Genomic DNA, 12,556 nt, shown 5'->3' with positions numbered 1-12,556 from the left:
CATCCAGCTGGCACTCGGTGGCGCCCATGCTGAACAAGCGCTGCCGGCACGGCGCGGCCGCCCTGGGCAGCCGCATGTTCGTCTGCGGCGGCTACGACGGCTCCGGCTTCCTGAGCGCCGCCGAGCTCTACAGCTCCGACCAGTGGTACCTGATGGTGCCCATGAACAGCCGCCGCAGCCGCGTCTCCCTGGTGGCCAACTGCGGCCGGCTCTACGCCGTGGGCGGCTACGACGGACAGTCCAACCTCAGCTCGGTGGAGATGTACGACCCCGAGAGCGACCGCTGGACGTTCATGGCGCCCATGGTGTGCCACGAGGGCGGCGTGGGCGTGGGCTGCGTGCCGCTCCTCACCATCTGACATCACCGGGGGGGTTGGGTTTGGGTTTGGGGTTTGGGGTTTGGGGGGCGTCTCGTCTGCAGCGAGCGTGCCAGGATTTCCAGGTGCTCGATCCGGACACAAACTTGACTTGAGAGTAATCCCCACCTGTAAGTTTTTGGGCTGAAGGTCCTGAAGGGTCAAATGTGGCGAGCAAAGACCCCTTGGCCTTGTCCAGAGCCAAGGCCGAGCGGATCCGTCCACCCATCGTCCGTTTTCCTGCGGTTGCGCCTTTGGGAAGTGCCGTTGTGGGCTGGAGGAGGGGGCCAGGCTTCGTTGTGACATAAAAACACACTTGGAGGACTTGGAAAATCCATCTGCACCTTCTGGGAGCAGCAAAACCACCTGAGCCCTCCCAGGGGCACCAGCAGCGATTTGGGGGGTCCTGGTTGCACAAGGGGTCTCCAAACAGGACAAACACGGCGCTGTCACTTCCAGGAGCTTCTTACACAAGACACCCCCAGTTTCTCGTGCTTTCCTCAGCTTGATGTGGAAAACCTCCACAAGAGCCACAGGATGGAGAAACCAGGAAGAGGAAAAGTTCAGTTAAACCAGGATTGTTTGGGCAAGCTCTGGAGAAGGATGGATGGAAACGACTCCAGGCAACAGCCTGAGGGTTTCAAAATGGAAAATAGATTATCAGGATGTCCTTTAAATTAAATATCGAGGTATTTTCCAAGCCTAAGAGGCAGCTGGAACAGAAAGGCTGGGATATTTTAGGAGAGGCAAGGAAAATACTTTGTGAGTTTGTCGTGCTCTGCTAGGAAAGGTCTTTGCCATGGGTTTTGTGCCAGGAAACTTTGGAATGCTGGCAGAGCCAAAGAGCTGCCTGGCAGCATCTTCCCTGCAGCATCAGCCCTTCAGCCCCTGCCCTGCATGGTCCATGATCCCTCTGGAGCTCTCCGTGCCCGGCTCTCCCCGTGCCACCCTGGGCACAGCCATACCTCCTCCGGGCAGGCAGGGCCAGGCAGCTGCCAGGGATTTGGGATCTCCCCCCGTGCCCAGCCCCATCCCAGTGTTCCAGGGGCTGGGAGGAGCTGGATGTGCCCCCCAGCCCCGCTCCTGGTGTCTGCTCCTGCTCCCAGCATCCCTGGGACTGACTCTGGCTGTACATGTGGATGTCTATATTGGGGTACTGTGTATATTTTAGGGTCTATAATGAGCATATCTGGTTATCAATGTGATCTATCAGGACATATCCATTTCTCCCACATCTATCCACTGCTGGCTTCCCAGGAATGGGAATCCTTTGGACTTTTCTGTGCTGCTCAGACTTTAAAAAGGAAAAATAAGAAAAAACACGGTCAGAATGAAGTTGTTGCCTGTGGCATCTTCTCTTCTCCAGGACCCCTCCCGATGGTCTCCGTGGGCAGAGGAGGCTCTGGTGAGCTGCTCTCCTGGTGTTCCATTATCCCTTTTCCCTCCCACCATCTTCCACCTGGGGCTTGTGTCCATAGGAATGGGAATATTGGAACAAAGACCTTTGGAAGAGCAGCAGCTCCCCTGACCCCAGGGCTGTTCATGGCCCCAGGGTTTCCAGAGTGCTGTTCCCAGGGATCCTGGGAGGCTCAGGTGTCTCCCAGATGTGCTTCCCGGGATTCCTTCCCCAGGGATTTCTTTGCTTTTCCACTGTGGATGAAGCAAGGAGAAAGGGGAGCTCCTAGCTCCAAAGGTAACAGGAAAATCCTGAATTCTGGGGTAATGAGACCTGCTCAACTGGGGAAGGCAAATTGGAGAGCAGGATGCACACTGTGGAGTCCTTGGTAAACCCTGTGTTCCTGAGTCTAAGGAAAACCTGGGGCTGGGGTGTTTGGATGAATCTGAGCTGGATGAGAGGGATTTTAAAAACCCAAATCGTGTAAAGAAGCTGGGAGAGGGGAGGGGGCTCCTGGTTCTTCTCTCTGTGGGAAGCAGGAGGATGCTGTGGCTCCCGGCTCGGGAGGAGCAGGATCTCGGTAGGACCAGCGTTCCAAGGAACTGGGAGCAGCCACAGGGCAGGGGCCGCGGAGGGGGATCAGCCCTGCCGAGCTCCAGCATCGCCGCATCCCCTGCAGGTCCAGGCGCGTTCCCCCGCGGCACCGGGCCAAGGAAAACAGCGGCAACCCGATCCCTTCCCGCGGGCGGCACGGGAGGGGGCCGCTGTTTACCCTGCCTGGAGCCGCAGCCGGGGGCCCCGAGCCGGAGCCGGGGCTCATTGCCGGACCCATGGCGCTGCTGCTGGGGGCCGTGCTGCTGGCGGCGGGCGCTGCCGTGCCCCCGGCCGTGCCCCCGGCCGTGCCCGCGCCCCGGGAGCTGGCGCGCTCCGTGCTGGAGACGCACGGGCAGGAGCTGCGGCTGCTGCGGCTGCTGGGAGTGGCCAGGACGGTAGGAAAAGGGGTGCGGGGGGTGCTCCCGGCTCCGGCACCATCCCGTGCGGGGCCCCACGGAGCTTTTCTGCCGGCAGAGCTTCGACTGGGGGACCCACTTCAGCATCAACTTCACGGCCCGGCAGCCGCCCTGCCCCAAGCCCGCCCCGGACCCCCGCGGCTGCCGGGGCCGCCCGGGCAGGGTGAGCGTGGGGTGGGACCCCCGAACCCGGGGGATCGGGGGGTCCCCGGCGTGCTGAGGCCGCTGTGTCCGCAGGTGCAGCGCTGCTCGGCCCAGGTGTCCGTGTTCACCTTCCTGCCCGACGTGCCGCTGTCGATGGTGGAGTGCGGCCGGGAGCCGGTGAGGGCTCCGGGAGCGCGTCCCGGGGTGGGACACGCATCCCCCTCACTTCGGGGGGAGGGGGTTTGGCTCTGGAGTGAAACCCCCCCCCCCTTTATTTCTCCCCGCAGCAGCCCGGTGACAGCGCCCAGCCCCGCTCCCCCGGCACCAACCCAGGTCACTCATCCTCCTCATCATCCTCCTCCTCATCATCATCCTCGGGGCCCCCTCCGCGGCCTCGGCCCCCTCCCGGCGCGTCCCTGCAGGGACCGTCCCGCCGCCCCCTGTCCCCAACAGAGCCGCAATAAAGAGATTTCGGGCTCAGACCTGTGCGTGTGTGCGGGTGACGGTTCGGGGCACCCGGGGGGCACCCTCGGCCTTGGGCAACAGCGATGGGGCAACTCTGGGCTTGTGCAACCCCGCGGGCACCGACCTGACACGGGCAACGTGTCACCAGCCGAGGGGTCCCGGCCCCCAAACCCCCGAGCCCGGCCAAGGGGCCCCCACAAGGGTGGGGACCCCGAGGGGTTCAGATGCCACCGCCCATCACGGGGACACACTGGGACCCCCCCAAAAGAACGGCCACTCTGCGGCTTGGGGCCCGGCCTTTCCCAAGGGGCAGCCCCGGGGCGGGTCCCCAACCTCCCGTGGGGGATAAAAGGGGCCCGGGGGTGGCCGTGGGGACAGCGATGCCGAGCCCGTGGGTGCTGGTGCTGGCGGTGCTGGGGGGGGCCTGCGCCCTCCCCGCCCCGGCGCCCCTCTCCTACACCGAGGCGCTGGCGCAGGCCGTGGATTCCTACAACCGGCAGCCCGAGGTGCAGAACGCCTTCAGGCTGCTCAGCGCGGAGCCCGAGCCCGGCCCGGTGAGTGCCCCCCACGGGTGACACCCCCACCCCACTCGTGGTGCCTGATCGGGGCTGCCCATCCCGACTCTGAGCCCACCCCGGTGAGTGTCCCCCACCCGGGACCCCCTATTTGTGACCAGGACCCCAATTCCTGTCCCCCCAGTCACAGTACCCCCACTCGTAAGTGCCCCCCACTTGTGACCCCCCATTTGTCACACACCCCTCATGATCCCCCCTTGTCACCGCTCAGCGCTGGCCCTGAGCCCACACCAGTGACTGTCACCCCACTGGTGACCCCCTCCTAGTGCCACCCCAGTTGCTGACCCCTCTCCTGTCACCTGCCACCCACGCGTGTCCCCAGGGCGTGGAGCTGAGCTCTCTGCGGAGATTCAACTTCAGCATGATGGAGACGGAGTGCGCCGCCAGCGCCCGCACCAACACCGACGACTGCGACTTCAAGGAGAATGGGGTGAGGAGGAGGAGGAGGAGGAGGAGGAAGGGGGCACGGGGGCCAGCTGCCATCCCCAGGTGACACCGCGTGTCCCCCCAGGCCATCAAGGAGTGCTCGGGGCCGGTGCAGTTCCGGCAGGACTCGCCCGAGATCGACCTGAGCTGCTTCGACGCCTCCTCCGACGTGAGTGGGGGGAGCCGGGGGTGGCAGGGGAGAGGATCCCTGAGGGTCCCTGAGGGTCCCTCCCTGCCCCACATCCCCCAAAAGGGACGCCCCGGGGGCTCTGCTCCCCCGTGGTGGCTCCAGAGAAGGGTGGGGGTCCTGGGTGGGAGGTTTTAGGTGCAGAGTCCCATGGGTGGGGTCCTGGGTTTGGGTGTGGGGTGCAGGGCCCCAGGTGGGGCATCCTGGGTGGGGTCTGGGCTTGGGGATGTGGATGGGGTCCCAAGTGTTGGATTCTGGATATGGGGTGCCAAGTGTCCCAGGTGTGGGGTCCCTGGTGCAGGGACACGAGTGGGGTCCCTGGTGCGGGGTCCTGGGTGGGATCCTGCGGATTGGGGTCCCTGGTGCGGGGTCCTGGGTGGGATCCTGCGGATTGGGGTCCCTGGTGCGGGGTCCTGGGTGGGATCCTGGGGTTGGGGTCCCTGGTGCGGGGTCCTGGGTGGGATCCTGGGGATGGGGTCCCTGGTGCGGGGTCCTGGGTGGGTTTCCAGCTGCGGGGGCCCTGGGTGGGGTCGCGGCTGTGCTCCCAGGGAGGATTCCCACACCCCCGCGCCCTCTGACACCCCCATCCCTCCGGCAGCCGGTTCTGATCCAGCGCGGCCGCTTCGGGCGCTTCCTGAGGAAGGTTCGGCGCTTCCGACCCCGGATCAAGTATGAACTCCACCTGAAGGGCTCCGTGGGGCTGGGCTGAGCAATAATAAAGGAGCCACCGGGAGTGGCCGTGTGGGCACCGTGTCCTCCTGTCTCTGTCACACGGGGAAACTGAGGCACGGCTGGGATACGGGGCTGCTCCGTCCTCAAGGGGACGTGGGGTCGGACTGGGGACAGGGATGGGTTCGCTCTGGGGAGCCCCCAGGACCCCACCCAAAAAAGGGGCCACCGTCAGCCCCAGGGTGTCACTGTCCCCATAGTCATTGTCCCCGTGTGGCATTGTCCCCACTGCATCTTGTCCCCCCCCAAACCAGCAGCGATGGCAAAGGGAGGCGAGGGGGACACAGGGGACACTGTGAGCCCTCCAGGGAGCTGCAGGGGAGGGGCTGGGGGGGGTTCAGGTCCCGAGGGGACCCCCATGGTGGCTTGGGACAGGGACATTGTGGGTGCAGATCTGGGGGCTCGGGGACCCCTGTGCCCCAAAAGCGGCAGGAGCAGCGTCATGGCTGCAGCCCCCTGGGCGTGCCCCTCCTGTCCCCCCGATATTCCTGTGGGTCTGTACCCCACAAACACCTACAGGCTCCAGGGGACCCCCAAGGTGTCCTGGGGACAGGGAAGGACAATCCCAGGGCTCCAAGTCCCTGCAGGGGGGCGGTGCCAGGAGGAGACCCCGGTGGTGCCCGTGTTGTGCCCATTTTGGGGGAGCTGCTCCTGCTCCCCCGGGACCTTCTGTCACCAGCACCGTCCCCATCCTCGTGTCCCCCTTGTGGTGACAGTGGCAGGGAACGGCACGGCAGGGCCGGGAGGCAGCTGGAGATGGGGAGGGGCTGTCGGGGGTCTCGAGGAGGCAGCACCAGCAGGGGAGTCCCTTTGCCTCTCCACGGCCTTGGAGTGGTGGGGGGACCCCAGATCTGCCCCAGAGAGCGCCCCCCACTCGTGACACCCCCATTCATGACCCTCAGGGTGTTCCCAGCTCTCACAGCTCCTTGGCTGGGCATGGGGGGATTTGGTGGTCCAGGAGAGCTCGGGGATCCCCATTGGGACGCTCAGGGTGACACCAGGAGTGATGCAGGGACCTTTATTGGCAGTGAAGCACCTGGGGAGGGGACACGGGGAGGGGACACAGGGTGGGGACACAGAGAGGGGACACAGAGAGGGGACACAGGGTGGGGACACAGAGAGGGGACACAGGGAGGGGACACAGAGAGGGGACACAGGGAGGGGGCACAGCAGTGTCACCCTTCAGGGTTTGGGTGCTGTCGCAGACATCTTTCATGAAAAATCCTTTCTTAGGATTTTTCCTTGTGAGAAGCTGCAGTTTCCAGCAACCAAAGTAAACAATGGTTATCTGCTGCTGTGGAATGCAACAGGTGATTGGTCTCCTGTGGGTGTTTGGATTTCTTGACCACTCATGGCAGAGCTGGCTCTTGCTCTGTCTGAGACACAGATCTTTGTTATTCATTCCTTTTCTATTCTTAGCTTAGCTAGCTGCTCAAGAAACCTTTTCCTTTCTATTGCTTTTAGTATAGTCTAATGTAACATATATCATAAAAGAATAAATCAAGCCTTCTGATCATGGAGTCAACGTTCTCGTCTCTTCTTCACCCTGAAAACCCTTGTGACACCAGTCACAATTGGTGACCCTCGACTGAGGAGGACAATCATCACTTGGTGAGACCACCAGAGGAGCATTGCTGCACTGGGTGAGCCCCAAATGTGTGGCGTTGATGGTTGCTTCGCAAGTGACCACAGAAGTGGATTCTAGCCAGGAGCTGAAGAACTGAAGATCCGAATTTGGACAGAGTTCACAGCAAGGCTGACCACGAAGAGAACCTTCTGAAAAGCCTCCAGGAAGATGTTCAGAAAGCTCAGCAGCACCGTGCAGATAGCCAGAGAGTCCTGGACACTGTCACAAGGTACTGTTGGGTTTTGCCCTCCTGAAGATGAGGCCATTTGCAGTTTGTGGCTGCTCATCTGGAGGACTTCTCCCCTAGAGGATGAGGTTCCATTCTCCCCTTCAGAGGAGAAACTTATTGCCCTCTGGCAAAAATGGGGTGAAGAGGATGGAATTCTCCTGTTGGAGACAGATTTCTATGAGTTCTTTCGATGGGCAAAGCTCTTTGGGTTTTTTACGAATGTGCTATATGCCCTTGATGTGTTTGTCTGGGAGTGTATGGACTCCATTTTCCAATTTTTTTTGGGCCGTGGGTTCGGATGCCCCTCGATTTATCCAACCTTTTTGTTGCTCTTTCTAGTCTTGAAACGGAGAGCAGCTGTTTTTCCCTGGATTGCTAACTGCAAGGGCAAAGCCCCGTTCCCCCCGATTCCGGGGGAGGACCCTTTGGAGGGGGACGCTCTGCTGCTTTCCAGCCCCCCTGAACCGCAGTGGGGGGGCGAAGTTTCGCCCGCAGCCAAAGTTTTTTTTACTGTGTCTTCGGAGCATGCTCAGACGGAGTCGGTTTCTCCCCCATCCCGTTGCTCTCAGGGGGGATGGGAGTGGGCGGCACCGCCCCGGCCAGCGCCACGGGCACCGCCCCGGCCAGTGCCGCCAGCGCCGCCCCAACCCGCCCCGCGGGTGCGGGCGGTTCCCCGCGCGGCCCGTCCCGCGGCCGCCCCTGCCGTGGAGCCTGTGTGCGCTCCGGCCGCGGTTCCGCCGGCTTCCCTGCCTGCATCTGAGATCTCAGAGACACCGCTTCCCGCGGCAGCGCCGATGTTGCTGGGCAACAGCGATCCACCGCTCCCCCCGGCCGTCCCGCCGCCTTCTGCGACTGCGGTTCCGCGGCCGATGTCAGAGCCCGGCGCAGAAGATGCTGCCGACCCCGTGCCGCCCCCGCCGCCTCCCCAGGCGGCCCCGCTGCCCTCCCCAGCAGTTCTGCCGCCTGTGGGGACTCCGTCCTCCGTGTCTGCGTCAGAGGCTGCCCTGGAGCCGGCGGCGGCAGCTGCAGCGGCGCCTCCTGCATCCAGCGTGACTTCCTCCCCGAGTTTTTCGGGTTGTCCCGGGGCTGCCCCTACAGCGGGAGCTGGGACAGAGGAAGAGGGCGTCAGCCTGTCCTTCCGTGGAGGAGGCATGGCCCGACAGCTGGCTGTGGGCGCAGCGCGGCTGCCTGTTTTCAAGATCAGCATTTTTGGCGGGTTGGGGGGTGTTTGGTCCGGGGTTTCCCCCTGGGGGATGCGAATCTCTCTGCCGCCCCTTGCGCGCCCCAGCGGCGAGGGGGAGGTGGGTCCCGAAAGTTCTGCCCCTGGTCCCCAGCCCAGAGAGGGTGGAGGTGGTGCCGTGAGGCAGATGGGAGGAACACCTGGTGCATTTGCATCGCAGAGTCAGAGGGCACAGCAGGAAGCGAGCATCGCTTGTCTGCTGTGGGGAAAGGACATCCCCAGACCCGAGACGAAGTTTCTCGGGACAGCTTCTGTCTTCCCATTGCCGGCATGCCTCGGTGATTTTGGGGAAAGGAAGCGTTTGGTCACCCCTTCTGCCATTGTACTGGCAGCAGGGTGCGAGTCTGTGCCAATGCAGAGCCTGCCTCGGGGGCTGGGCCTGGGCTGTCTGGCTTGGTTGCTTGGGCCAGGGCCACCTCCCGGCCTCCTGTTGGGTTTGGGGGCTTTGCTTCCCCCTTCTGGTCCTGGGCCACCTTTCTGTGGGCCAGGTGTGGGGTTCCTGATCCTTCCACATGGGCCAGGGCCCCCAAGGGCCTCTCTCTGGCTCCTCTGCTGCTGCTCTTTCCGACAAGAAGAAAAAAAAACAAAAAACAAAAAAAACAAAACAAAAAAAAAAAAAATTAATTGAATAAAAAAGGGTGAAAGAGCTGGCAGCAGCTCAGAGGCATTGAGCAGAGGCATTGAGGAGCCAGGGATTGGCTTCAGCCCAAGTTGTTCAATAAAGGGCTGTGGCAAGACATTTCAGAAATTTTCTCAAAATTCTTTGAAGACTGTCAATGGACTCTTGATAACTATTGATGGACTTTTTCTGTAGCAGGCCTGTTTCAGGACCAAAAGAAACTTTCAGATATGGCAAAGAGGAACATCTTCAAGCCATGGACTTTTCCTGAAACTCAGCTGCTTGGACTTGAATTTTCTTTGCATTGTTTTTGCATTTTCTTATATTATAGAATTGTTTTAGTAATATGATAGAATTTTATGTTCTACAGGTGAAGAAATTCCCAGTGCATTCCACAGGAGCACTTGAGTGGAGTTTGATTGGCAACAGATAACCTGTCAAGTGTTTGTCTTTTTCTTCGGCATGAGTACAGCAGAGAAAATTACAAACACTTTTTCCTTTTAATTTAATTAAATAAAAAAAGGTGACATGTCGCAGACATCTTTCATGAAAAATCCTTTCTTAGGATTTTTCCTTGTGAGAAGCTGCAGTTTCCAGCAACCAAAGTAAACAATGGTTATCTGCTGCTGTGGAATGCAACAGGTGATTGGTCTCCTGTGGGTGTTTGGATTTCTTGACCACTCATGGCAGAGCTGGCTCTTGCTCTGTCTGAGACACAGATCTTTGTTATTCATTCCTTTTCTATTCTTAGCTTAGCTAGCTGCTCAAGAAACCTTTTCCTTTCTATTGCTTTTAGTATAGTCTAATGTAACATATATCATAAAAGAATAAATCAAGCCTTCTGATCATGGAGTCAACGTTCTCGTCTCTTCTTCACCCTGAAAACCCTTGTGACACCAGTCACAGGGTGCCTTGAGGTTGAGCCTGTCCCGGATCCAGATCCGACCACACTGGAAGAAGCCCCGGAAGCGCTGCTTGACCTTGCCAAAGAAATCCTTGATCTTGGATTTCCAGACTTGGCCAAACTGGGAAAACAAAGAGCAGGGTCAGACTTGCAGGGAGGGATGAGGAAGGGACCTGGGGGACCCCCAGCAGCCGGGGGGACTCGGAACCATTCCAGGCCCTTCTCACCACGGCCGGCGCCTTCTCGCAGGAGAGCTCCACCGTGGGCTGCTGCCCCTCCAGGAACACGGAGCCCTGGCACCAGGTCACCGCCTGTGGGGCACAGAGGGGACACAGGAGAGCCCAACCCCCTCGTGCCTCAGTTTCCCCACTGGACTATCCCCAGTTCCCACGGAGACGGAGCCTCACCCCGAGCCAGCGGCTCTTGCAGTTGCTGGTGGCCATTCCCGGTGTCCTGCACGTGGTTTCCTCCAGGGTGAAGCTCAGCTCCTGCCGGCTCTGCAGGTCCGAGGGCTGGGAAAAGGGACAGGATCTATCAGGGATCCACCTCCCCCCAGTGCCCAGCCCCACACCGGGCCAGAACCTGCCCCAAGAATCCAGCCTGGAATGGGTCAGGCTCAGCCCCTCAGGGCTCAGCCCCAAAACGGGGCAGATCCACCCTGGATCCAGCAATGCCCAGCCCTGGAGCTTCCCCTGGGAAGGGAGAGCTCAGCACTCACCCAGCCGGGCCGGGGCTGAGCCTCCCGCAGCCGCAGCACGTAGGGACTGACAGCCCTGGCGTTGAGCAGCTCCACGGCCGCCGCCACCACGTCCCCGTAGCTCAGGGACCGCGGTGGGGACGAGGACAGCGCGGTTCCATCCTGTCCCAGCGTGGCTCCGCGTGGACCTGGTGTGGAGGCTCCAGCCAGCGCCAGCAGCAGCAGCAGCAGCAGTGGCAGCGCTCGGCTCGGCCCCATGGCGCTCCTGGATCCTGGATCCTGCTCCCCAGCGCTTTTATGGGAGCTGCCCTGGGCGTCCCAGGGGCTGGCACAGAGGGACGTTCCAGGGGGATGAATCTGGCCAGGAGCCCGGCCCAGCCCGCTGCAGTGCCCAGGGCCGTGGGGAGGGGTGTGCCGGTCACCGTCGGTCAGCAGGGACACAGGGGTTGGAGTCCCCCTGCCATGTGTGACCCGGGGTGACAGCAAGGACAGGGACAGGGGTGACACACATGGCCTGCCAGATTAAGCTCTTTTCTGACCCAGAGATGGGGCAACTGAGAGGTGTTTTAAAAATTTTTATTCTGTTTTCAGTCTCATGTGAAGGGTAAGGCAATACAGATGTTATAATTCACGCCATCACGATCAAAAACCAACTATTTCCTAATTACAACACATTATAAGTGTTTCTTGACCTATCAGCTTTTGCTACACCGTGCTGTAAATGTTTTAAAGCCAATAATCTAAAATGACTTTTTAATCTTTCATAGTTTTATTTCTCCAAAGTATCCAGTCTCATTTGCAAGGCCATCCTTTAAAACTTGTTTCTAGTTCCATTTCTCTCCCTCAGCAATGTCTGTCCTATTCCGTGGCATTTCTAAGTCAGCATTTCTTGTCTCAGTTTACATACAGATGCACACACTGTGAGCCTCCTGTCAGGCTTTGAGAATTCTCCACAAATCCATTTCCCACATTGGCCATGGATAGTCCAGATCGTGGTGGTGATGAAAGGTCTGAGCCAGGTGAGGGTCGGGATCTTGTCCCAGGGAACAGGGACAGGACAAGGGGAAACAGCCTCAGGCTGGGCCAGGGGAGGTTCAGGTTGGATTTGGGAAAATTCCTTCCCCAAAAAGTCTGTCCAGCCCTGGCACAGCTGCCCCGGGCAGTGCTGGAGTCTCCACTGGTGAAGGGATTTAAAATCCCTGTGGATGTGGCACTTGGGGACACGGTCAGTGGTGGCCCTGGCAGTGCTGGGGACAATTGGGGTATTTTTGGTCTCCAAGGACTTTTCCCCTTTGTTCTCTGCAGACAGATGGGGTTTTCCAGCCCGGGGGTGATTTACGGCCTGTCCCCTCTGCAAACAGGGGAGCAGGAAGCTCAGGAGGACACCCAGGATCCTGCCCTGAGAGTGACCCTCGGCTCGGGCCCCCCTGGAGCCACCCAGCAGTGGAAAACCTCCTCATAAATCATACGGGGACAGCGACACCGAGGGCTGGCACCTGGAAGTCCCCGGGGAGGGACAGTGTCAGTCACAGCCCTGCAGCAAACCCCACCTGACCCCGGAACATTCCAGGTGCAGCCAGCTCCAACCTTCCATGGAGAAGGGTGGGATCATCCTGCGCCAAATCCAGGCTCAGCTCCAGGGATGGGGATCCAACACATCCCTGAGGATTGATCGGTCTCGCTGCTTCCCTTCAAGTCTTTCCCAATTCCTTCCAAACTGTGCCCCGTTCCTTAAAAATTCCCTTAAACTCTGTAATTCCTTCCAAATTCTTCCCCGTTCCTTCCCAGATTCCCTCCAAATTCTTCAATTCCTTCTGAATTTCCTCCAAAATCCTCCCAGCTCCTTCCAAACTCCTCAGCTATTCCCATTTCCCCCATGAATCCCACTTAGGATTTAGCAGCAAGAGAAAGAGTTTCAAAATCAATGTGAAATATTTAAATTTCATTTTTAG

The 12,556-nt window shown here is 59.9% G+C and overlaps 3 protein-coding genes across 8 annotated transcripts; 2 read left to right on the top strand and 1 right to left on the bottom strand.

Annotated features, from left to right (window-relative positions):
• The first annotated feature begins 376 nt into the window (after positions 1-376).
• Positions 377-4,308, top strand: LOC143694637 (uncharacterized). 6 transcript variants are annotated; one of them, XM_077182282.1, is made up of 4 exons: positions 377-2,741; positions 2,821-2,925; positions 3,000-3,083; positions 3,194-4,308. In XM_077182282.1, exons 1-4 carry the CDS (start codon positions 2,583-2,585, stop codon positions 3,368-3,370), a joined length of 525 nt encoding a protein of 174 aa, XP_077038397.1. In that variant the 5' UTR covers positions 377-2,582; the 3' UTR covers positions 3,371-4,308. The 6 variants fall into 6 exon arrangements, with proteins under 6 accessions (XP_077038397.1, XP_077038469.1, XP_077038361.1 ...); XM_077182354.1 differs by having other exon boundaries at positions 3,197-3,370; XM_077182421.1 differs by having other exon boundaries at positions 380-1,761.
• CAMP (cathelicidin antimicrobial peptide) lies at positions 3,596-5,307 on the top strand. The gene is made up of 4 exons (XM_054644162.2): positions 3,596-3,925; positions 4,269-4,376; positions 4,458-4,541; positions 5,158-5,307. The coding sequence occupies exons 1-4, from the start codon at positions 3,596-3,598 to the stop codon at positions 5,266-5,268; spliced, it is 633 nt and encodes a 210-aa protein (XP_054500137.2). The 3' UTR covers positions 5,269-5,307.
• A 967-nt stretch (positions 5,308-6,274) lies between these two features.
• On the bottom strand, positions 6,275-10,862 carry LOC129125894 (cathelicidin-B1-like). The gene is made up of 5 exons (XM_054641583.2): positions 10,626-10,862; positions 10,315-10,419; positions 10,135-10,218; positions 9,908-10,028; positions 6,275-6,324 (listed from the first exon to the last, which is right to left on the bottom strand). Exons 1-5 carry the CDS (start codon positions 10,860-10,862, stop codon positions 6,275-6,277), a joined length of 597 nt encoding a protein of 198 aa, XP_054497558.2.
• Positions 10,863-12,556: the final 1,694 nt, after the last annotated feature.

The sequence above is a fragment of the Agelaius phoeniceus genome, chromosome 1 (assembly GCF_051311805.1).
Source record: "Agelaius phoeniceus isolate bAgePho1 chromosome 1, bAgePho1.hap1, whole genome shotgun sequence".
Lineage (NCBI taxonomy): Eukaryota > Metazoa > Chordata > Aves > Passeriformes > Icteridae > Agelaius > Agelaius phoeniceus.
Note: the sequence above shows the minus strand (reverse complement) of the source record. Positions and strands in the feature narration are given on the sequence as shown.

Excerpts from the sequence above, each read along its gene's own strand:
- LOC129125894 (XM_054641583.2), bottom strand. The coding sequence starts at position 10,862 with ATGGGGCCGAGCCGAGCGCTGCCACTGCTGCTGCTGCTGCTGCTGGCG. Across the intron at positions 10,219-10,314 it reads GCAAGAGCCGCTGGCTCGGG|GCGGTGACCTGGTGCCAGGG; the intron begins GTGAGGCTCCGT and ends TGTGCCCCACAG. Across the intron at positions 6,325-9,907 it reads GCTCAACCTCAAGGCACCCT|GTGCTTCACTGCCAATAAAG; the intron begins GTGACTGGTGTC and ends TCCCCTCCCCAG.
- LOC143694637 (XM_077182127.1), top strand. The coding sequence starts at position 1,254 with ATGGTCCATGATCCCTCTGGAGCTCTCCGTGCCCGGCTCTCCCCGTGC. Across the intron at positions 1,762-2,820 it reads CGTGGGCAGAGGAGGCTCTG|AGCTTCGACTGGGGGACCCA; the intron begins GTGAGCTGCTCT and ends TTCTGCCGGCAG. Across the intron at positions 3,084-3,193 it reads TGGAGTGCGGCCGGGAGCCG|CAGCCCGGTGACAGCGCCCA; the intron begins GTGAGGGCTCCG and ends TTCTCCCCGCAG.
- CAMP (XM_054644162.2), top strand. The coding sequence starts at position 3,596 with ATGCCACCGCCCATCACGGGGACACACTGGGACCCCCCCAAAAGAACG. Across the intron at positions 3,926-4,268 it reads CGGAGCCCGAGCCCGGCCCG|GGCGTGGAGCTGAGCTCTCT; the intron begins GTGAGTGCCCCC and ends GCGTGTCCCCAG. Across the intron at positions 4,377-4,457 it reads GCGACTTCAAGGAGAATGGG|GCCATCAAGGAGTGCTCGGG; the intron begins GTGAGGAGGAGG and ends GTGTCCCCCCAG.